The sequence below is a fragment of the Canis lupus genome, chromosome 1 (genome assembly GCF_003254725.2).
Source record: "Canis lupus dingo isolate Sandy chromosome 1, ASM325472v2, whole genome shotgun sequence".
NCBI lineage: Eukaryota > Metazoa > Chordata > Mammalia > Carnivora > Canidae > Canis > Canis lupus.
In genome coordinates this window covers 82099607-82121825 of record NC_064243.1, presented here as the reverse complement: position 1 = coordinate 82121825, position 22219 = coordinate 82099607, and the positions used below count along the sequence as shown (strand labels likewise).

The 22219-nt window shown below is 40.5% G+C and overlaps 1 protein-coding gene across 1 annotated transcript; it reads left to right on the top strand.

The window, feature by feature from the left end:
- The first annotated feature begins 300 nt into the window (after positions 1 to 300).
- On the top strand, positions 301 to 21902 carry GCNT1 (glucosaminyl (N-acetyl) transferase 1). The gene is given in 4 exon segments (XM_035712448.2): positions 301 to 430; positions 14683 to 14775; positions 16427 to 16621; positions 16623 to 21902. Coding segments are annotated over 2 exon segments (1287 nt in total). The 5' UTR covers positions 301 to 430; positions 14683 to 14775; positions 16427 to 16546; the 3' UTR covers positions 17835 to 21902.
- The last annotated feature ends 317 nt before the right edge of the window (positions 21903 to 22219 follow it).

Genomic DNA, 22219 nt, shown 5'->3' with positions numbered 1-22219 from the left:
TCTCTGGATACTGTCTCATCTCAAAAATCTTTTTGTTGGGATCCCTGGGTGGCTCAGCGGTTTGGTGCCTGCCTTTGGCCCAGGGTGCGATCCTGGAGTCCCGGGATCGAGTCCCATGTCGGGCTCCTGGCATGGAGCCTGCTTCTCCCTCTGCCTGTGTCTCTGCCTCTCTCTCTGTATGTCTATTGTGAATGAATAAATGGAATCTTTAAAAAAACAAAGAACAAAACTTTTTGTTGTGTCATTACATAGAGAATTCATTCTTGGCTTTGGCAATATTTTCTTTTTTTTTTTTTTTTAAGATTTTATTTATTTATTCATGAGAGAGAGAGAGAGGCAGAGACACAGGCAGAGGGAGAAGCAGGCTCCATGAAGGGAGCCCGATGTGGGACTTGAACCCAGGACTCCAGGATCATGCCCTGGGCCAAAGGTAGGCGCTAAACCGCTGAGCCACCCAGGTGTCCCAGCTTTGGTAATATTTTCAAATTCAACAAATATATCTAAGTGTAATCTAGGTACAATGAAAACATTAGATCAAGTTTGTCACTCAAGTTTATGCATCTGCTTCAAGGGAGTGGTTAGGTCTCAGATCACACATGGGTCCCTATATCTTAGGGCTAAAGCCTTCAGGAGGAGAGTTTGTCATATTGACACCTGCAGGAACATTTGGAAGGTTAGGAGGTAGGGCAAGGTATGATCCGAAGCTCTTAATAACTGGATCCAGTGTTGTTTTTGGCCAGAAAGTGAGACTTCTCTGTTCTCTCTCCCCTCTGGGGAGTCAGCCCTGGGCTGAACTCCATCTCACCTCTTCCCTGCTAGTATACTGGAGCAAATGGTTGTATTCAAAGCAAACTAAAGCCTCAGTTTCCTTGACTGTGAAGTGAGAGGGAAAAAGTAGCTACTTACAGGGTTGCGGGAATTGGGACAATGTATTTAAATGCTTGGCATGAAGTTCTTGCTAGGTGTTCATGTAAGCAATCTCCTTAATCCCACAATAACTTCCATTGTGAAAGCGCCATCAATTTTAATATCGGCTTTTAGGGAAATTAAAAAAAAAAAAGATCACCATAGTAGTGAACATATACCGCATTAAGTGCCTCTCAATTTCAAAAGCTGTTAACGTAAGGAAGAAAGTCCTCGCACTTGAGCAAGTGCAGCCTATTAGTACTGCACCTGTCTTGTCAGGGTCAACCCTGTTATCTCCACACCTGACACTCAACCTGGCCGGGGCTCAGCTTCCCTTGTCCCTGTCCATAGTCCACCTGCTGAGGAGCAGCAGAGTGCTGCATCACTCAGGAGTTGGGGACCCCCGACCGAACCCAACTGCCCTTGTACACAGATGAACAGCCCCAAGTGCAGAAAGGTAAGGTCAGTCCAGCACACAGGATGAGCACCTCCCAGTACAAGGCCAGTTGTTTGGGGTTTCTTGACAGACACTCATTCTGTCCCACCTGACACAGGGGGCTTTGAATTCATGATATGCTTGCCAACACACTATAATTGAGAGCATTTAAATACTGTACTCCAGTTCCCTTGGAGCTTGAAGGCACATCCAAGTTACTGCTGTGCCTTTCTTTGAGGGAAGGAAGGGATTTTGAACGACTCATCAACTCTTCATTTCTTTCTTTCATTTTTCGAATTGATAAGCCATGCTAGGCCCAGGAAGCAGTGTGAGTAGAAGGGGTGGGCAAAGAGCCTGAAACCAGGTCAGATTACCAGGAGCTCACTGAGGACATGCATGGAACAGTTCAGAGACAGCATTATGTGGAATTCAGTGCTGAAATGGGAGGTTATGGTGATGACACCTGTTCTGTTGATCTAGCAGCAGCTGCATACCATAGTCTCTGCTTTATAGGTTTTTATAGGTTTTTGAATCACCACCAACCCAATGAGCTCCACTTTTCAGACAAGGAAATCAAACCTCGGAGAGATGAGGTAACTTGCTGAAATCATACGTTAGAACATGACATAGTTAGGATTTATAGCCTCATCTGTTTGACTTCACACTGCTGTTTTGCTCTGAGGCTTCCACTAGCCAGTGAGGTTTGATTTCATGGAGGATGGTTCAGGAAAGGGACTATATGCAAGAGGTTGTGCTGGATTTTAATATGATAGAGAGAGCACTTCTCATTCTTGGTAATGCTTAGCTTTATAATTTTTTGTAAAATAAAAGGGAATATCCACTCTGACAATTATGATTAGCCAGCCAAAAATCCAGAAACATGGTATGACCTGGAATTTTAGGATTTCCTTTAAAAACAAAAAGGAATCTAGTTTTTTGGATTAGGGTTTCTGGGACATAGGAAGCATTTATTTTTTTATTTTATTCTATCTTTTTTTAAGATTTGTATTTATTTATTTTGACAGAGAGAGACAGACAGACAGACAGCAAGCAGGGGGAATGGCAGAGGGAGAAGAAGCAGTTTCCTGCTGAGCAGGATCCTGGGATCACCACCCAAGTTGAAGGCAGACGTTTAACCAACTGAGCCACCCAGCTGTCCCCATAGGAAGCAAAACCTAGAATATTTAAAATTGAGATTGTTCAGAAAATGGAGGACCTATGGGCTACATAGCAAGCAGGTGTGGTGGAAACCAGGGCCATTGTTAAGCTATTTCTACTGAAGAATTGTTCTGGGGCACCTGGATAGCTCAGTAGTTGAGCATCTGCCTTTGGCTCAGGTCATGATCCTGGGGTCTTGGGATTGAGTTCTGCCTGGGGCTCCCTGCAGGAGTCTGCTTCTGTCTCTGTGTCTCTCATGAATAAATAAATAAAACCTTAAAAAAAATAATTTGTTCTGGACATGTGGGTTAACTAACCGTGTGAGCTCTGTGCCCCAGTATTCTCATCTTAAAAATTAATAGACCAAAGAAACTTGAAAATACTGTTCAAATCTAAAAGTTTGTTTCCATAAAACTGTGGTGCTTTATTTAGTATTCTAAACTACTTAGTATTAGATTTTTTAAAAAATGAAAGGAAAAAGTTTATTACTCTTCAGTCTGGAATTTTGAAGTGAACAATAAGATCTTTTGTACTCAATTTTGTCCTGCAGTGGTAATGAGGTTGAAATTTCTTTAAAAACAACAACAACAACAAAAAAACACCAAACAACTGTGTGTACACGCATATGCGTGCAGAAGTAGATATATTTCATTAAGTCTATCAAGGCCCGCTTCTACTCATGAACTCTGTTGCCTCAGAGGACAAGCTTTTCCTATTTCAAAGTTAGTTTAGCCATTGCTGGTGCATTAAGAAAACTGGGATAACACTAAAGCCGCATAGGCAGTAAGACACACTAGTCTTTGAGATGGAGACAGACAGATGGTCTTTGTCCTTTATGCCCACATTTTCATGACACTAAACTCAAAAAGACCCCTTTTTGTGTGTTCAGACAACCTGGTTCACTCCTCCTAATGCTCTTGTAACCTATGTCCTTTAACGTCTATCTTTTCTTAATTTATAAAGCCTTTTGTAAGTGACATTTTCTACTGGTACTCACCTACTCCAAAGGTCTAGTCTAGTTATAAGCCAGCTGCATCTTTTTAAAAACCATAATAAAGAGGTTTTAAAAAAAAACCCCTGGAGGTTACAACTATGTCAGGGAAAATTCAGTAACATTATGTACATCCACCTCTGTTGTCCATTTCCAGAACTTTTCATCATCATTTCAAACAAACTCTGTGCCAACAAACTGTAACTTCTCCCTCTGCACACATACTGCTCCCAGCCCCTAATAACCTCTGGTACACTTCCCATTTCTTATGAATTTGATGACTATGTACCACATATCAGTGGAATCATGCAGTATTTGTGTTTTTGTGACTGGCCTATTTCACTTAGCACATCTTTAAGGTTCCTCTGTGTTGTCACATGTGGTAGAATGGCATTCCTTCTCAAGGCTGAGTAGTAGTCCTCTGTATGTATACCCCATGGTCAGTTTATCATTTGCTTTTCCTGATTACTAGTATAATGCCTTATTTCTGATACTTTTGTGCAATTATGGGCATTCTTTTGGCTTTCAAGGGAGTGTATGAAACTTTTAAATTCATATGCATTTTTTTTAAAGATTTTATTATTATATATAGAGAGAGAGCACAAGCAGAAGGAGGGAGAGCAAGAAGGAGATAATATCCGGCAGTCTCCTCACTGAGCATAGAGCCCAACTTGGGGCTTGATCTCAGGACCCTGAGATCATGACCTGAGCTGAAACCAAGAGTCAGCCGCTCAACCAACTGAGCCACCCAGGCACCCCCATATATATATTTCTGGCACCAAATTATAAATTTTTAAAAAAGATTTTATTTATTCATTCATGAGAGACACAGAGAAAGAGAGAGGCAGAGACACACGCAGAGGAGAAGCAGGCTCCATGCAGGGACCTGACTTGGGACATGATCCCAGGACTCCAGGATCACACCCTGGGCCAAAGGCAGGCGCTAAACCACTGAGCCACCCAGGGATCCCCTGAATTATAAATTTGAAGAGATTTCAGGATATCAAGAAAGCATGGCTACTAACAGTGGTGAGATTAGTGGGGACATTTTTTCTGCTGTGGAAAACCCAACTGTAAGTCTGAAGGGCACATAATTCTAGGATCCTGTTTGAATTCACCAGCTATATTCCCACATTTCCTCATTTCCATGTTTGCTTTCATACTGAGCTGAAGGCAGAGTCTTCAAGCTCTGCTTCTTCAGTCACAGGACCCACTCCAATGGCTAAAGGACCCAGATATCTTGACGAGGAAGAGAAGTGACCCTGAGCAAGTCCATTGGAATGCTTTATGGCATTGTGTCTGGCCCAGCTGGTGCCCTCATTGCATCCCGCTCATCCTTTCCTTTCCTTTCCTTTCCTTTCCTTTCCTTTCCTTTCCTTTCCTTTCCTTTCCTTTCCTTTCCTTTCTTTTTTCAAAGATTTTATTTATTTATTTATTCATGAGAGACATGGAAAGAGAGGCAGAGACATAGGCAGAGGGAGAGGGAGAAGCAGGCTGCCCTCTGGGAGCCCAATGCAGGACTTGATCCCAGGACCCGGTGAGCCACCTAGGTGTCTCACTGCACCTCTTTTTTGACTGCATTAACAAATGTATGTAGCTTCTTGAGAAAAGGACTAAGCCCAGCCAGTTATTGGGTCTTTCACCCTTATGAGCTATCATTAGGTATTCTAGAGAGAACCAGATGAAGGGCACTGGTCTTTAGTCTCAGACATTCAGAATGTGTGCATGTGTGTGTAGGTGGAGGACAAGGAAAAGACAAGCATTCAGAGAACAAACCACAGATCAAGTCTAGTCTCTGTGGTCTTACTGTTTACCTTAGATTTACAAAGGAAATTTCCAGAGCACTTTTCTCTATTTGACTCTTCCAGATTTACTGCCTTTCTGTGCACCTGTGTGAGCACACACACGTATGCACATACTTTCATTATTACTGAGCAAAGATCACTTGATGGATGAGGGGCCGTCGTGGGCAGGACAGAGCTGGCCCACTGCTGCTGCTTCTGGACAAAGCTTTTGTTTTGTTTTTTTTTTAAAGATGTTATTTATTTGAGACCGAGAGAGAGAACATGAGCTGGAGGGAGGGGCAAAGGGAGAGGGAGAAACCAACTCCTGGCTCAGCGGGAAGCCTCACCTGAGGCTGGATCCCAGAACCCCAAGATCATGACCTGAGCCGGAGGCAGACACTTAACCGACTGAGCCACCCTGGACAGAGCTTTTCTACAGCCTCCTTTCTCTCCTATTACCTACTATCTAAATCCTACTCATCTTTTAAGATTCAGGTTAGCTGTAATCGAGGAAGCTTTGGATCCTTTCTTTTCCTCTTGGTGGACTTCGAGCTTTCAGTTCTGCGGCAGAGAAACTGGTGTGTAATGCATCTTGCCTGCCAAGCCTGGAGGCAGGAATGGCCTCAGCTACTTATGTCCCTGGTGGTAGTTCCAGGGGAGGAAGCAAAGGAGACAGACAATAGTGCTATTTCCAATAGTGAATGAAATGCCTGAGTTAGTTTTGTCCCAGGGTCATATAGTGAATAAATGAAAAAAAAAAAAAAGTCTATAGAATTTTTCATGCCATTAATTCAGGCATAGAGAACTCTCTTCTTTTCCTTCTTTCTTCTTTCTTATCTTCCTTTTTTCTTTCCCTTCCTTCCTTCTTCCCTCTGTCCCTTTTTCCCTACCTCCTTTTCTTCCTTCCTTTTTTCTCTTTTATAGGTGACCACATAGATGAAACCTGGTTTTAGTTAATTACATCTAATTTAAAATAGGAGCAGGTCATTGAGAAACTTTCATGAATTATATACCACATATTTTGAATTTATACATGAATATGCTTAAGTACGGGATTAAACAGCTCATGGGATTGTAAAAAGAAGTAGAAGCAGAAGAAAAGAAATTCCAATAACCATTCCGCTTACTGAGCTTTAAAATGCTGATTTTTATTCATTGTGTTTAAGAACCGATCAGCTGCCTTTATAGCTCTTAATTTTATCACTACCTTAAAGATTCTAGAAAAATGGTAGCCTTGGTTTTAGTCAGAGTTATAAGTGCACATTGTTTTGAAAAGCACGTATTTCCCCAAGAGTGCCAAGATGTAGGATGTGTCTAAGATCTGCCCCTACGTGAGAGCTAGCAAGTTTGGCATTTTTCATGCAGGTTCCCTGAGCCCGTGTCCAGAGAACTTGGAACAACGCTTTGGAAGGGAGAGAGGAGAGATGCTCATTACGTTTTTTAGCAGAGGAACATGGGGTCCCCTTGAAAGAAACTTGTATTTTCATTCAACAAACATAACTGAGTGATTCTCTGTGGCACATTCTGTGCCTGGCCCTGGAAGATACAGGTTCTGGAGAAGAGAGCCGTGCTTTCAGCCCTCACCTCCTTCAGTCACACCGTCTGACTTTAGTTGTAATATCTTATTTCATATGGAAGCCCCCTTTCCAAAGAGGGTCCAGTGTCGGGAACCCTGGGTGGCGCAGCGGTTTGGTGCCTGCCTTTGGCCCAGGGCACGATCCTGGAGACCCGGGATCGAATCCCACATCAGGCTCCCGGTGCATGGAGCCTGCTTCTCCCTCTGTCCTATGTCTCTGCCTCTCTCTCTCTCTCTCTGTGACTATCATAAATAAATAAAAATTAAAAAAAAAAAAAAAGAGGGTCCAGTGTCTGTCCGAGAAGGTTTTCCCTGTTGACTATGTTTCTGTGGTTGAAGCTCAAGAAAACTGGAATGAGCTCTGGGAGACAGTGACCTAAACTGTGGAGCCCAGGTGTTTTTCGTTTTGTTTTGTTTTTAAAAGATTTTATTTATTTATTCATGAGAGACACGGAGTGAGAGGCAGAGACACAGGCAGAGGGAGAAGCAGGCTCCATGCAGGGAGCCCGATGTGGGACCCGATCCTGGGACTCCAGGATCACGCCCTGGGCTGAAGGCAAGGCAGGCGCTAAACCCGCTGAGCCACCCAGGTGCCCCAAGCTCGATGTTCTTAATCAAGATCCCAGGAGCTTTCCCTGGCCAGTCTGCAGGAGCAGATACCTCTGGGGGTCCAGGAGCTGCCGTTAATGTGACGCCTCAGAAAATCTGGGTACTGTGCTGCCGTGAGTCATGGACAGCAGCCAGGCGACAGAGCGACCAGACTCCCCCAGGTGAGGTGAGGCCGTGGAGCTCCAGGTGACAGAAAGGACTCTACCCCGAATGGCAGGAAGTAGCCTTGAGATCTCATCCACATCCTCTTGCTTCTCCAGGCTGCTTCAGGGTGGGGTTTGAGTCACGGTCCTCTGAGATCTTGGACAGCTTTAGCATCCATCACAGTAGTGGCTATTTTGCTCCTGTCACAGCAGTCTCTGGGGTGCAGAATAATAGTCCTTGGGAGTCTGTGAAATTGAGTCCCGGAGGAGCATCCATGGGACCAGAGGCTAGCGCTTCCTGCTGCAGAAGGACAAGGGGTCCCAGACCCACTTGGCTGTGTGTTCATGCGCACCTGTGCGAGCACACACGCATGTGCACATACTTGCCTAGGTGTGTGGGCACCTGTGCACACACATTTTTTTTTTAAGGAAAAAGGTATTTCCACTATTAAAAAACTGAAACAATAGGCAATAGGCAGAGAGAATTATTCTTATGTATAATAGTTTTGTTTGGACTTAAACCAGAATGACTGTGGTGGGAATTGTTGAGAAGAAAAGAGTTTACCTTTTTGAAATCCACCCTTTCTTTTCTTTTTTTTTACAGTTGACTCACCTGTCCGCTGTAACCTTCACCAAGGCTAACAAAGCTAAGCAGTGCAGGGCCCTTTTTATCTTACCCCTTATCCGAGAGGCTTGAGAATAATTAGAGGCTGAGCAGGAAAATCCTGATTGTTCTTAGGGGTGTGTGCCTATGGATATGCATATTGACTGAATGTGTTAAATCCTACTTTGAGGTCTAAATATGTTATGCCCTATTAGTTTTTAATAAAACATGTATTTTTCTCTCCCTCCCTCTTCTTGCTTTGCCTTTTGAAAAAATTATTATTATTATTATTAAAAAAGGAATTTAGGAAAATATAGCCTGAGCCATAGGCAGCGCGTTTCTTTATTTTATTTTATTTTTTTAAATTTTCTTCTGTATGTAGTGAGACTTCTCTAAAGTCACTGAAACTAACAAGTATGTGGGATGAATGTCACCTTTTGGATTCGGTTTATTTAAAAAACTGAGACATGTGCTTAGTTTTTACATTGTAAGATTTTTTTTTTTTAAGATTTTATTTATTTATTCATGAGAGACCCACAGAGAGGCAGAGACACAGGCAGAGGAAGAACTCCCTGCAAGGAGCCCAATGCAGGACTCAATCCCAGGACCCGGGGATCACGCTCTGAGCCTAGGGCAGAGGCTCAACCACTGAGCCACCCTGGCTCCCCATTATAAGATTTTCTTAAGTTTCCTAACATGTTCCAAACCGAAATCTAGATTTGATAATCACTGGGTTTTAGGCTTGCCTTACATGTATCTCCTCATGTACTTATCGTGGTGAAACAGTCCCCTACCTTAATTCTTCTGGTAGTTATGGTAGCAAGTCCCCTCCTTACCATTGTGAGCTGTTGAAGCGGTGGGTTCACTTAGGCAGAGGCCTCTTGCTTGGAACAGCCACGGAATTTAGAGCCTCTCCCATGGGCAGTTATGTGACGCTGGGCGAAGCACACAACCCATTTCTTTCAACAACCATCTTTCCCATTGCTCTGTCCTCCTAATAAGGTTTCAGTGAATCTCGATTGGGAAAATCATGTTTACATTATGAAGACTGCTGCTCCTCAGAGCTAAGCCACAGAGCACCCAGATGGCTTTTTTCATCATTGCATGTCTGATTGCTTTGGAGGCAATAATTATCACCCGAACCCTCTCTCACATGCTTTGTTTTCAGTGTAGTTATGAATTCACCACCCAAACTCTGCCAGTTGTTTAAGTTAGTTTTCAATATGCTTATTCTCATCATTTATTCTATCAGTTTCATCTTGAAGACATCTCTCCTGGGGTCTTTTTATTTTTATTTTTTTCTATTTTCTATTTTATTTTAGAGAGAGGGAGAGTGTGTGTGCAAGATGGGGGAGGGCCAGAATCTCCTGCAGACTCCTTACTGAGCACGCGACCTGACTCGGGGCTTGATCTCGTGACCCTGAGATCATGACCTGAACTGAAATCAAGAGTCGGTCGCTAAACCAACTGACCTGACATAGCCACCCAGGCACCCTGAAGCCTTCTCATCTGCCCCAGCCTGCTACCCCTGTCTGTTAGCCTGTGCTGTAGTCTAGTCCTTTACTCTCATCCTGGGATATACCTTTTCTGATTCTTATGTTTTCCCTTTTCTTAGTTTATACTTAAGGTTAGTTTTTTTTTAAGTGAATTCTACCCCCAGAGTGTGCTCAAACTCACAACCCCCAGATTCAGAGCCACATGCTCTACCGACTGAACCAGCCAGGCACCCCCATACTTTAGTTTTAATGGAGTTGATCCTCTAGTAGCTTCCTGAGATAAAGTGCATAAAGGTAGATATTTTGAGACCTTACCTGTCTTAAGATGTAAAATGTTTTTTATTTGACCCTTACTTGACTTAGTAATTCATCAGGTTCAAAGAATTCTCATCTCCCATTCAGTTTCCTTCAGCATGTTGATGCTGTTCTCATTATCCTATCTGTCTTTTGTGGATGGTTTCTATGAAATGTGAAAACACTGTGCTGTTGAATCCTGTCTATGGGGCTTATTTTTCCCCCTCTGGAGACCCATGTCATATTCTTTTTTTTTTTTTTTTTTTCAGTATTTCATGATTCATGAGTGTATCTTGGTGTGGATCTGTTTTTTTTTTTTCAACCCATTGTATCGGTTTTCCAAGGAGTTTCAATCTGGAAACCATTCCTTCTTTGTGAGAAAGAATCTTTAGCCGTTTAATTGATTTCTTCCTTCCGTCTTTTTTTGTTTTCTCTTTCTGGAGGTCTTGTTATTCTTCCAGATAGTGGATCTCCTGGTCTGCTTCTCGAAATCACTTTTTTTTTTTTTTCTCTAATTTCCTCATCAGTTGGTTTGCCAATTTGCTTAACTCCTTAAGAGTTTTCCTCAGCTTTCTTTTCCAACACTGCCATTGAGCTTTACAGTTTTTCCTATCATGTCGTTACGTTTTAAGACCCTTTTTTTATTTGCTAAGTGTTCTGTTTTTGTGGTTTCTGATTTGTTGGAGTCACTGCTATGAGGCAGACCTCCCCAAATGTAGTAACATGAACATTTCCATTTTATTTTTTGCTCACACATTTTTGGGTCAGGAATTCAGAGAAGACCTGAGTGACCATGGGCTGGAGTCATCTGGTAGCTTCCTCACTTATATGTCTGGCAGCTGGACTAGGATGAATGAAGGCTGGGTTCACCTGGGACTGTTGACTTGGGTACCTTGGACTCTCTGGCTTGTTACAACATGGAAGCTGGTTCCAAAAGGAAACGCCTGGAGAGCAAATTTTCTAAAACAACCAGTTGGAAGCTGCATACATAGTTTTACATGACCCAGACTTGGCACCCAAATAGTGTCACTTCTGCCAAACTCTCCTGGTCATTGTAGCCACAAGGTTGTCCAAATCTAAGGGGAAAGAAATTTTGACTCTGTCTTGATTGGAGAATGTTAAGGTCACATTGCAAAAGAGCATATGGGACAGGAGTGTTGTTTTGCCCATTTTCAGGCCATATAATCTTATTGATTGAATGCAATGTTTTTCTTATTAATTTTCTTCTCCCCGTACACAATGTGTTTCTTTGAACGTTTAGGGAAATTTCCAGTTTAAGCAATATATTTAGGTCTTGGCTTGGTTGGATTCCCCAATGAATGAACTCCTGCATTGGGGTGGCTGGTGAAATTCTGGGAGCTGATAGCTGGAAATAGGGAAGGAGATCTCAATACCTATTGTCCTTGGGTTCACTCAGTTCTGCTGTTTCTTGGTTGGAAACCTTGTTTTCAATTGTGCCTGGTGTGCCCCAACATACAGAGACTAAATCTTGGGTCTTGGCCAGGTTTCAGGGTAGAGATACAACTGCTTACAAATAACTGCCCTCCACTACTGTTTTGTTTTGTTTTATTTTGTTTTCAGCCACTCTCACCCCTCACCCTCCGAAATCTGTGCCACCATTTCCTTGACTCTTCTGAAGATCTTATAGCGTAAATAGAGCCAGTTCTTTCTTTCCCTGCTGGCAGTCTGGGATTGTTGGGTCTGCTTAATCAGTTACCTTTCATCTCTCTGCTTTTCGGATTTTACTTGCTGTCTCCTCTCTCACTGTGCCTGAGAACATTTTGTCTGTCCTCCCACTCCAGTGAGCTGCACCCTAGTCCTGACCAGATAGACCTGCTCATTTTATGTTGGAACGCTTCTAGAGACTGTTACTGTTACCTCTGGTGTGTTTGATGCTTTTTTTTCGATTCTCTTCATTGACCAGCTCTCCTTAGTACCAGCATCAGAACAGATCAGAGTTGACTTTCAGTATTGATAGAATTTAGTATTCTTGTGGTTCTTGGTTTTGATTTAAAAAAAAACACCTATGAAGAACTATTGCCTTAAGTACTAACTTTCGTTTCTTCACATGGTAGAATTATTTTCTCCCATTTCGTCTCAAGTTGTGTTTTCCTACTTAAAAATATTCATTGTGGGATCCACAAGGAAGTCTGTTCTTTCAAGAAAGGCATCAGTGTTCAAGAGAGGGACTTTGTCTAGATAATTGCTAAGACAGTTGCCAAGTCCGGAAGATTTTGGGCGAGGAAGGCTTGGCAGTGTGTTTGGGTCACATAGCAGAATAGCAGATTACATGTAAATGGACTAAGACCTCCAATCACAAGGCAGAGATTGGCAAAATCGATTTTTAAAAAGTGACCCAGTGATAGGATATCTACAAGAGATATGGTTCAGATTTAGAGACACAATTAGGTTGCAGTAAAATAATGCAAATAGATGTGCCATGTAAACAAATACCCGAGGTGAGCTAGAGTAACTATACTAAGAGCTGACAAAATAGACTTTAGGGTAAAAACTATTAGAGACAAAGACATTTTGTAATCAAGAAGGGCAACAAGGAATCGGAAGACTTGAACTCCACGATAAACCAACAACTAATGGACATTTGTAGAACACTCCACCCACATCAAATACACGTTCTTCTCAAGAACACATAGAACTTTCTCCAGGATAAGCCGTATCTTAGACCATCAAACAAACCTAGGAATGTGATCACCATGTTGAGAGATTAGCCTCTGTTTAGAAACTGCCAAAGTGATTGTACCATTTTGCATAGTTGGTGTTCATTGTGCCTTCTGGGTGTGCAGGTTAATTTTTTTAAATCAAATTTGGGGAAGTTTTCAGCATTATTCAGATTTTTTTTTCTACCTCTCATGGTACGTATCCAGCCCTCTCTCCCCCCCCTTTCCTGTCCCCCTCAGCTTTCCTTCAGGAAATCTTATATGATGCATCTGTTGATAATGCTTAATATCTCATACCTCTCCGAGGCTCTGTTCGTTTTTCTTAATGTTCTTTACTTTTTGTCCCACAACTAGATATTCTCACTTGACCTGTCCTCAATTCCACTGATTCTTCTGTCAGTTTAAATCTTCTGTTGAACCCCTCTAGACAACTTTCAGTTCAGTTTATTGCACTTTTGGTTCCAGATTTCTGTTGGGGTTTTTTTCTTTATAATTTTCTATCTCTTTATTGAGATTCTCAATTTGGTTAAATATCATTCTCATTACTTTCAGTTCTTTAGTTCCTTGAAAATATTTATAATAGCTGAAAGTCTTTGTTAAGTCCAATGCCTGGGCTTCCTTAGGGACAGTTTTTATTTACTGTGCTTTTTTTCCTGTATATGGGCCAGACTTTCATGTTTCTTGACATGCCCTGTATTTTTTTATTGTTAAAGGGACATTTTATTATTTATTTATTTTTTAAAGATTTTATTTATTTTTTCATGAGAGGCATAGAGGGAGAGACAGAGACACAGGCAGAGGGAGAAGCAGGCTCCTGGCATGGAGCCTGATGCAGATCTTGATCCCAGGACCCCAGGATACCAATAATGGCCAATTATTTTATTTGTATTATTAATATTCACAATTTATTTCCTAACTAAATATTTAAAAGTCTTAACACTAAATATTTCTAGTGTTAATCCTGGTATTAATAAATCTGAGCTGAAGGCAGACGCTCAACCCCTGAGTGTCCCCCTATGGAGGGACATTTTAGAGATGCCTGGGTGGCTTAGTCAGTTAGGCGTTCAGCTCTTGATTTCAACTCAAGGCCATGAGATCCAGCCCTGCATTAGACTCTGTGCCCAGTTTGGAACCTGCTTGAGATTCTCTCTCTCCTTGCCCCTCCCACTGCAAACCCCCCACCACCACCACCACCACCATGTACTCTCTAAAAAAAAGAAAGAAAGAAAAAGGACATTTTCTAATGTGTCAACTCTGGAAGTCGGACTTCTGCCCCGGCCCTGTCCAAAAAGGCAAATCCTATAGTGGTTTGTTGTTGATGCTGTGTTTGCTTCGTGACTTTGCTAGGTTAGTTTTCAAAAGTTTATTTTCTTTGTAGTGTGAGGCTACTTAAGTCTCTGTTCAGTTAGCTTGGATACTGGATCACCTAATGATTGGATAGAGATTTCTTTGAATGTCTGAACCAATAAGGAGTGGGTACTACTTAGTGGCATCATTTTATGATCTGATGTTTTAATGGCTGTTATGCTTAAGTATTTTTTCAGAATCTCCCCATGTTTCTTGCTAATACAGGTTTGGAGTTGGGTGGTGGAAAAGATAGTTGGAAGAAGACAAGATAAGCAGCTAACTCAATTACAAGATTGGCTTTCATGGGCCAGTAAACACTGGGAATCTTCACAGTGGGGATAGAATATATTGGATTTTCCAATAGTATTGAACCATTAAACTGTTCCTTGGCACCCACTTTGGGACATGCTGCTAGAGTTTTCTTTGGAAAAGTTTGACCCAAATTGCAAATATTTTCAAACATTTAGCAATACACAACCAGTATTAGAAAAACAAGTAAGACTGGAGAGAAGGAAATTTTGAAAGTGAGAAATGAACCAGCCATAATTTTGAGAAAAAAAAAAGTAAATACATAGGATTAGCTCACCAGCATGCTTTCTGAGTGTGTGTATACTTAATGAGCATTACATCCCTTCACACATTTCCCTTTTCATTTCACAGATTTTTTAAAAAGCCTCATGGGACATAGCACCATTGCTGAATGCCTGGTACATATAAGAAACCTGCCTGCATGGGAGGCACTCTACAAACACAGTATGTTACCTGAAATCTGAGAACTAAATGAGCCAGACTTTAATTCTAAATGGTAAAAAAAAAAAAAATAAGCACTTTTCATAACATTATTCTATACCAATAATGGCCAATTATTTTATTTGTATTATTAATATTCACAATTTATTTCCTAACTAAATATTTAAAAGTTCTAGTGTTAATCCTCGTATTAAAAAATTATTTTCAGGGGGATCCCTAGGTGGCTCTGCGGTTTAGTGCCTGCCTTTAGCCCAGGGTGCGATCCTAGAGTCCCGGGATCAGGTCCCACGTCGGGCTCCCGGCATGGAGCCTGCTTCTCCCTCCTCCTGTGTCTCTGCTTCTCTCTCTCTCTCTCTCTATGTCTATCATAAATAAATCAATAAATCCTTAAAAAAATTTAAAAAATTAAAAAATAAAAAATTATTTTCAAATCCCTGTCTGGTATGGAGATAATCAATGGTATTTGACTTTCTTGTTAGAACAGTAACACTTGGGAGTGCCTGGCTGAATCAGTCGGTGGAGCATAGGACTCTTGATCTTGGGGTTGTAAGTTTGAGCCTCAATTGGGTGTAGAGATTACTTAAAAATAAAATCTTAAAAGAGAAAAGTAGCATTTATTAGTTATAGTACCAATTTCCAAGTTATAAAATTGATTTTTGAAAATAATCTATTTTGTAATATTTATAAACATAGTAAAAATGAGTTGGGTTCCTCATTTGAATATAGACAACTGGTCTGTCATACCTTATAATTTGTATACAACTGTTATTTCTCACAAGCATTAATTATCATAACCTGTTAAAAACAATTCAGGAAATACAAGGCTATGTCTCTATTTTTGATTGTGTATGTCTTCTCTTCCTGCGGTGCCTGGTATGGAATTAAACTAAGATACAAAACAGACTCAAATCCAGCTTGGTTTCAGCCAGTCCTTCGTAGTTTAATTTGAAAAATCATTTTACTTGCTTTTCCTTCTGAGATTCTTAGAAGTCACAGCTATTTTTGAACTTCTCCTTTAGAGCACCTCCAGTCCCAAATTGGTGAAGAGCAGAATGGAGCTGATCTCTTCCAATATGTAGGGCTGCTGATGCCAACTTATGGATAATAATGGATGTGTCCAGATGAATCCAGATTGGTAAAGATTTCAAGGCAAAGGCTGCTAATTAGAACCAGCACAGGAGCAAAAACTCACCTCAGCAACTGTGGAGAGTTAAATAATTGTAGCCTAGGTCTTCAACTGTGATTTTGTACCTTAATATTCCTGAGAGATAAGATGTAGGATATTTCAGCACATCCTTTTTTTTTTTGTTTTTTTATTTTTTTTTAGAACTTATTTTTAAGCAACTTCCATACTCAATATAGGATTCGAACTCATAACCCTAAGATCAAGAATTGCATGCTTCATTGACTGAGCAAGGCCAGTCTGCCCCCCTTGTATTCTTTCTTAATAATATGGTATTAATATTACAGACTGTGGGTTTCCTAGAACACTACTCTCTTGTTGACCAATTTGGTTCTGTTTTGAACATCTGACCTCATAGCAAAGAGAATAGTTTTTAAACCTGAGAAGATGTTGTAAAAAATTGTATTTATATACATTCTTTCTGTTTTTTGTTTTGTTTTGTTTTGTTTTATTTCTGTTCTCTGTTTCAAGATGCCTTTGCAGTTTTGCTAAATGCAAACTAACAACTCTCAAGGCCACGACAGAAGAGAAATCATGACTGCTTAAAGCCTAGAAGACTGCCCTTAATAGAGTAATCCCCAATTGTTTGAAATGCTGAGAACATTGCTGCGGAGGAGACTTTTCTCTTATCCCACGAAATACTACTGCCTGCTTCTTGTTTTTTCCTGTAGTCACCTTCTCTGTTTTGCGAATTCATCAGAAGCCCGAATTTGTAAGTGTTGGACATTTGGAGCTGGTTGGAGAGAATCCTAGCAGTAATATTAATTGTACCAAAGTTTTACAGGGTGATGTAGATGAAATCCAAAAGGTACAGCTTGAAATTCTAACAGTGAAGTTTAGGCAGCGCCCTCGGTGGACAACCAGTGACTATATAAACATGACCAGAGATTGTAATTCGTTCATCAAGAGGCGCAAATACATCATGGAACCCCTTAGTAAAGAAGAAGCAGAATTTCCCATAGCATATTCTATAGTAGTTCATCACAAAATTGAGATGCTTGACAGGCTCCTGAGGGCCATCTACATGCCTCAGAATTTCTACTGCATTCACGTGGACAAAAAATCCGAGGATTCCTTCTTGGCTGCCGTGCTTGGCATTGCGTCCTGCTTCAGTAACATCTTCGTGGCCAGTCAGCTAGAGAGTGTGGTATATGCCTCATGGAGTCGAGTTCAGGCTGACCTCAACTGCATGCAGGACCTCCATAGGATGAGTGCAGACTGGAAGTACTTGATAAATCTTTGTGGCATGGATTTTCCTATCAAAACCAACTTGGAAATTGTCCGGAAGCTCAAATCACTAATGGGTGAAAACAACCTAGAAACTGAGAGAATGCCATCCAACAAAAAAGAAAGGTGGAAAAAGCATTTTACAGTTGTTAATGGAAAGCTGACCAACACAGGGACTGACAAAATGCATCCACCTCTTGAAACACCTCTATTTTCAGGCAGTGCTTATTTTGTGGTCAGTAGGAAGTATGTAGAATATGTGCTAAAGAATGAAAAAATCCAAAAGTTTATGGAGTGGGCAAAAGACACATACAGCCCTGATGAGTACCTCTGGGCCACTATTCAGAGGATCCCTGAAGTCCCAGGCTCGCTGTCCTTAAGCCAGAAGTATGACATGTCTGACATGCATGCAATCGCAAGGTTTGTCAAATGGCAGTACTTTGAAGGTGATGTCTCTAAGGGTGCCCCCTACCCACCGTGCAGTGGGGTCCATGTGCGTTCTGTGTGTGTTTTCGGAGCAGGTGACTTGAACTGGATGCTACGCAAGCACCACTTGTTTGCCAACAAGTTTGACACAGACATTGACCTCTTTGCCATCCAGTGTTTAGATGAGCATCTGAGGCATAAAGCCCTGGAGACATTAAAACACTGACTGTTCATTTTGGGCAACGTTAGAAATAAGAAGACACGTGCATGGGATACACCCCACCTGATTCTTCTGCCCAGTAATAAACAAACATCAGAGAAACTATAAGGGGCGCTCTTTGGGTTGGGGACTCCAATTAGAAATGTCCTCGAAACTGTGGTTTCTGCGGAGCACAGTGGGTTAGAAAGGTTATAGCATCAAATGTTGACCTAGAGTTAGCAGGGGCCGTGACAGGTTGGGAGGCACTGGGCTGGGGGGCGGGGAGGGGGCGCTGGCTCAGGTGGCTGGGGAAGAGGCTGAATGCAAAAACCAGCCTGTTCAAAGAACTCAGGGACTTAACAAAATGACTAAGATTTCATCTGTGCCAAAATTACTTTGAGAGCTTTAATGATGACAATTTTCTTAGTTTGAATAAATTTGCAGCAACAACCAATTGTAAGGGTGTAATTTATCTTGCAGGTTTTATTTGGTGAAATAGAAATTTGACTTTAAATGGTCCTTGTAAATAATTTACTTTCTGCTGTAACATTGTGCTGTGTAGCATATCAGTATGCATTGTCTCAGGGAACTTGAAAAAATGAGCTTGATTGAATGTGAATATTTCTGATTTTCGCTTCTAACAATGTATATATGTTTTCAAAAACAAAAAAGTAGCACTGTCTAGCTTAGTTGATTCTATGAATCATCTTATTAGAAAAGATATCTTAAGTTATTTAAAAAGTTGAGATATCTTTATTATTATAAATTACAGAGAAACTCAGAGAAATTCCATTTTTCCAAGTATTTGTCTCTACTCACCCCCACCCTCATCTCCTCAGACCCTGCTATCAAGATGTATAAAAACTTGTTTCCATAATTCCCCAGAATACTGCCTCAGTTCTCTTATGTGACCCAAGACAGAAAGAGTGTTGTATGTATGGGCAGTGGAGATCTAAGACAGAAAGGAGGAGGTAGGCATGAGGAGTTGGAGGAGAGGCAGCCTATTTGGGCAATTTCTGAGATCTTAGATGAATGTTCTAGCAGTCAGTACTATTTCCAGATAGTAAGGCTATTGCTCTTTGGATCCACTTATGCCCAGCTTCCCAGGGACAACTTAATGTCACCTGTGCCTCTATTTCAAAGGACTGGCTGGCTTCTGTTATCCTTGCTTCTTCGTGGTACCTGCCCCTTGGTTGTTGTTTAGCCCTTGGATTGTAAGTTTCCTTCTTCCTCAGAACCCATGAGGAGGGACCCAAACCCTGTGCCACATACATACTTGAAGGCCTGATAATCGTGAGGAACATCAGGTTTGGGGCAGATTGTTTCAGTGTTGATATTCACAGCCTATGGCTTCTGCTCTACTTTTCCACCAAAAGACAAATGATTTGAAGTTGCCATTGTGCTGTCTCCTATCTCAAAGTAAATGAAGATTAGAAAGAAAAAAAAGAAAACGTGCTCTTTTGCTAAGCTGATGCTATTCAGCCAGAGATCTAACAGGAAATGTGATGCTTTATCAGTTTTCAGACACTCAACTGAGAAAATGATTTTATTCCTTAAAGTTAGAGAGCATTTTCATTTTACGGAGAGAGCTTTGTTGTGCTGACCCTCCTGAATGAAATTTTCACATTTTTAAAATCTTTATCATCGTGTGTAAACATGCAAGTCAGTAGATTGCTGTGCTTTGCATGATTAGGACAGACATTGTTGGGCCAAGAAAAACATACTCTGAAAACTCAAAGATAATGTCCATGAGGGCATAAGATGATAATGCCTTCTCTTTTGCCTTCTAAATCGGTTTGCTCTTTTAATGCATGTCAAATGTTTCTCCCATGCTCTCTTAGCAGGAGATTTTATCTATAGATGAGTCCTTTTTTTCTCTGAAATTAGTGGTATTCGTTGACAAATACTTTGTGTCTATGTCTTATATTTTTACTTAATTCATGGTGTCTGGTTTTATGCACATTTTCATTTATTTTGAAAATTTGCAAATTTACAAAAAAGTTAAAAATAATAGTACAGTGAACACCATATAACCCTCACCTGGAATCTCTGGTTGTTAACATTGTGCCCTATTTACTTTAAATTATATGGATTTTGGAATTTAACAAAATTGAAGATTAAGTCTATCTTTGATTTATTAATATCCAAGGTTATTTATTTCAACACTCTTATTATAGTGTGACTGCATCTGACTTGCATTTAAAATTGAGCGGTTTTGAGAGATTTTTCTCCACCAAAGATATAAAAATAAGACTTTAGAGTCTCACTTCCGAAGTACCCCACTAAAACTCTGGACCTACTGTCTTCTATATAGCAGTGGTACTTCAGTATTCTAAATGGCACTTGGTGGGACATGTCTGAACATTACTCTATTGCTAATGTCTATTACAGGGATTATATAGAATTTGTTTATTGTGACTTCCTTTTGTACATTTTAGCATAACTTAAAGCAAATAAAATTCATACTGCCGGGACGTGGGGTGATGGGCTGCCTCAGTCAGTAGCGCATGCGAATCTTGATCTCAGGGTATAGAGATTACTTAATAATAAAATCTTTAAAAATAAAATAAAATTCATACTATTGGGACAAGCAATTTGAAGAACCAAAAAGATGGTTTCAAAAGGAAGCAAAAATGCAAGTTCTTTGAGAAAGATATAGAAATTATTTAAATTGTTTCCTATATGTCAGTTATTAAACACTGCTTTTACTGTCACTTAGGGTCTTATGTAGGAAATTATTAGGATTCATTCACAAAACAAACTGCAATTTTGAGATGGAAGTTTTATTCTAGTTAATGACATACTGCATCAGATTAACATATTACTTACAAAGAGCAAGAGTTAACAAAAACAGTTCTATAGGCAATTAACCTAGGCTCTTCCACACCATAGTAAAAAAGACTGTTAAGCTTTGCAAATGTGAATTGTTGGGGAGGGAAAAATTTTAGTCTACCCAGTAAGGTCCTAGCTGGCCTGAGAATCAAACTGACATGAGACCAAGTAAGGAGAAATTAACAAGAGAAAGTCAAAGAGGGGTGCCTGGCTGGCTCAGTAGAGCCTGTAACTCTTGATCTTGGGGTCATGAGTTTGAGTCCCACATTGGGCATGGAGCCTACTTAAAAAAAAAAAGAAAAAAATCAAACTAAGTTTAATAAATAACGTGTACCTTCTGTGTACATGGCAGAGACCCAAGTAAACAGTAAGTTCCTGACTGATGCCATTGCCTTAAACATCAGCTCTAGTTAAAGACAAAAGGTTTTGGGGGTAGAGAGGACATTATGGGAGGTTACCAAAACAATAAACCAAGGTAAGGTTATTATGCAGATTTAAATCCATGCCTTTTCGATTGATAAGTTTCTAGAGATTTAGAGTCCTCCTCTTCTTGGTATCGAAGGAGACACCTTTAAAGGGAGATTTCTCTTGTATATATAAATGTCTCCTAAAAGGGTAACTTCTCAGTTTTCAGAGTTTTCTGTGTCTGTAGTTTCTTTAAAAAAAAAATATCAGCATAGGGGTACTTGGGTGGCTCAGTAAGGTAAACTTTGACTCTTGATTTCAGCTCAGGTCACATGGTCTCAAGAGTTGTGAGATCAAGCCCCACATCAGGCTCTGTACTCTCCTTGAGATTTTCTCCCTCTCCCCACTGTTCATGTGAGCTCCATCCCTCTCTCTCTCTCTCAAGTAAATAAATATTTATGAAAAAAAATAACCAACTTAAAAATCGAATATGCCAAAGAGGCAAACTTTGGGGCAGCAAAATCTGCTTCCCCTACAGAAGCATTATTGTCTCCAAACTTGGATTTGTATCATTCGTCAAATACAGTTCACTCTAATGTAAGTAGATGTTCTTTTGTAGTTATTTAGGGGAAGAGGAAACCATGTTTTAATTTATTAAAACTGTAGGGTCCATTAAACTGGATTGTTGTAGTTTGCTTAGAAAATAAGTTAATTCTCATTACGTTAAATACAAAACAAATGAAACACTGTTTCATGGCAAGTGGGGCTACCATAGGTTTTACTCTTTTGATTGTGGGCATGACTGAATGCATTTGTAACTAGTCATATCACTATTAAAATCAACCATTTAGAAATCAATGCCTTGTCTCACAAATTATTCTTTTTCCTTAGCTACCAGCACTCAGATTTAGTAGTTGATGTGATATTTTGTAATCAAGCAGTGTTGTATATGAGTATTGATTAAAAACATCAATTCTCCAGGCAGAAATGTCTGAGAGGAAGAGGGTGTGACAGTGGTAAAAAATTTAACACAGATGATGCAAAATATTCAGACGGGGGCCTTTAGAAGAATGCAGTGTCTGTTGATGGGAGGGGTGAGGGAGGGCAGTTTTCCAGTCAGTTCCATATCAATGACCACAAATACTAAAGATCTGCTATTTGCTGTGGTTTGTGTG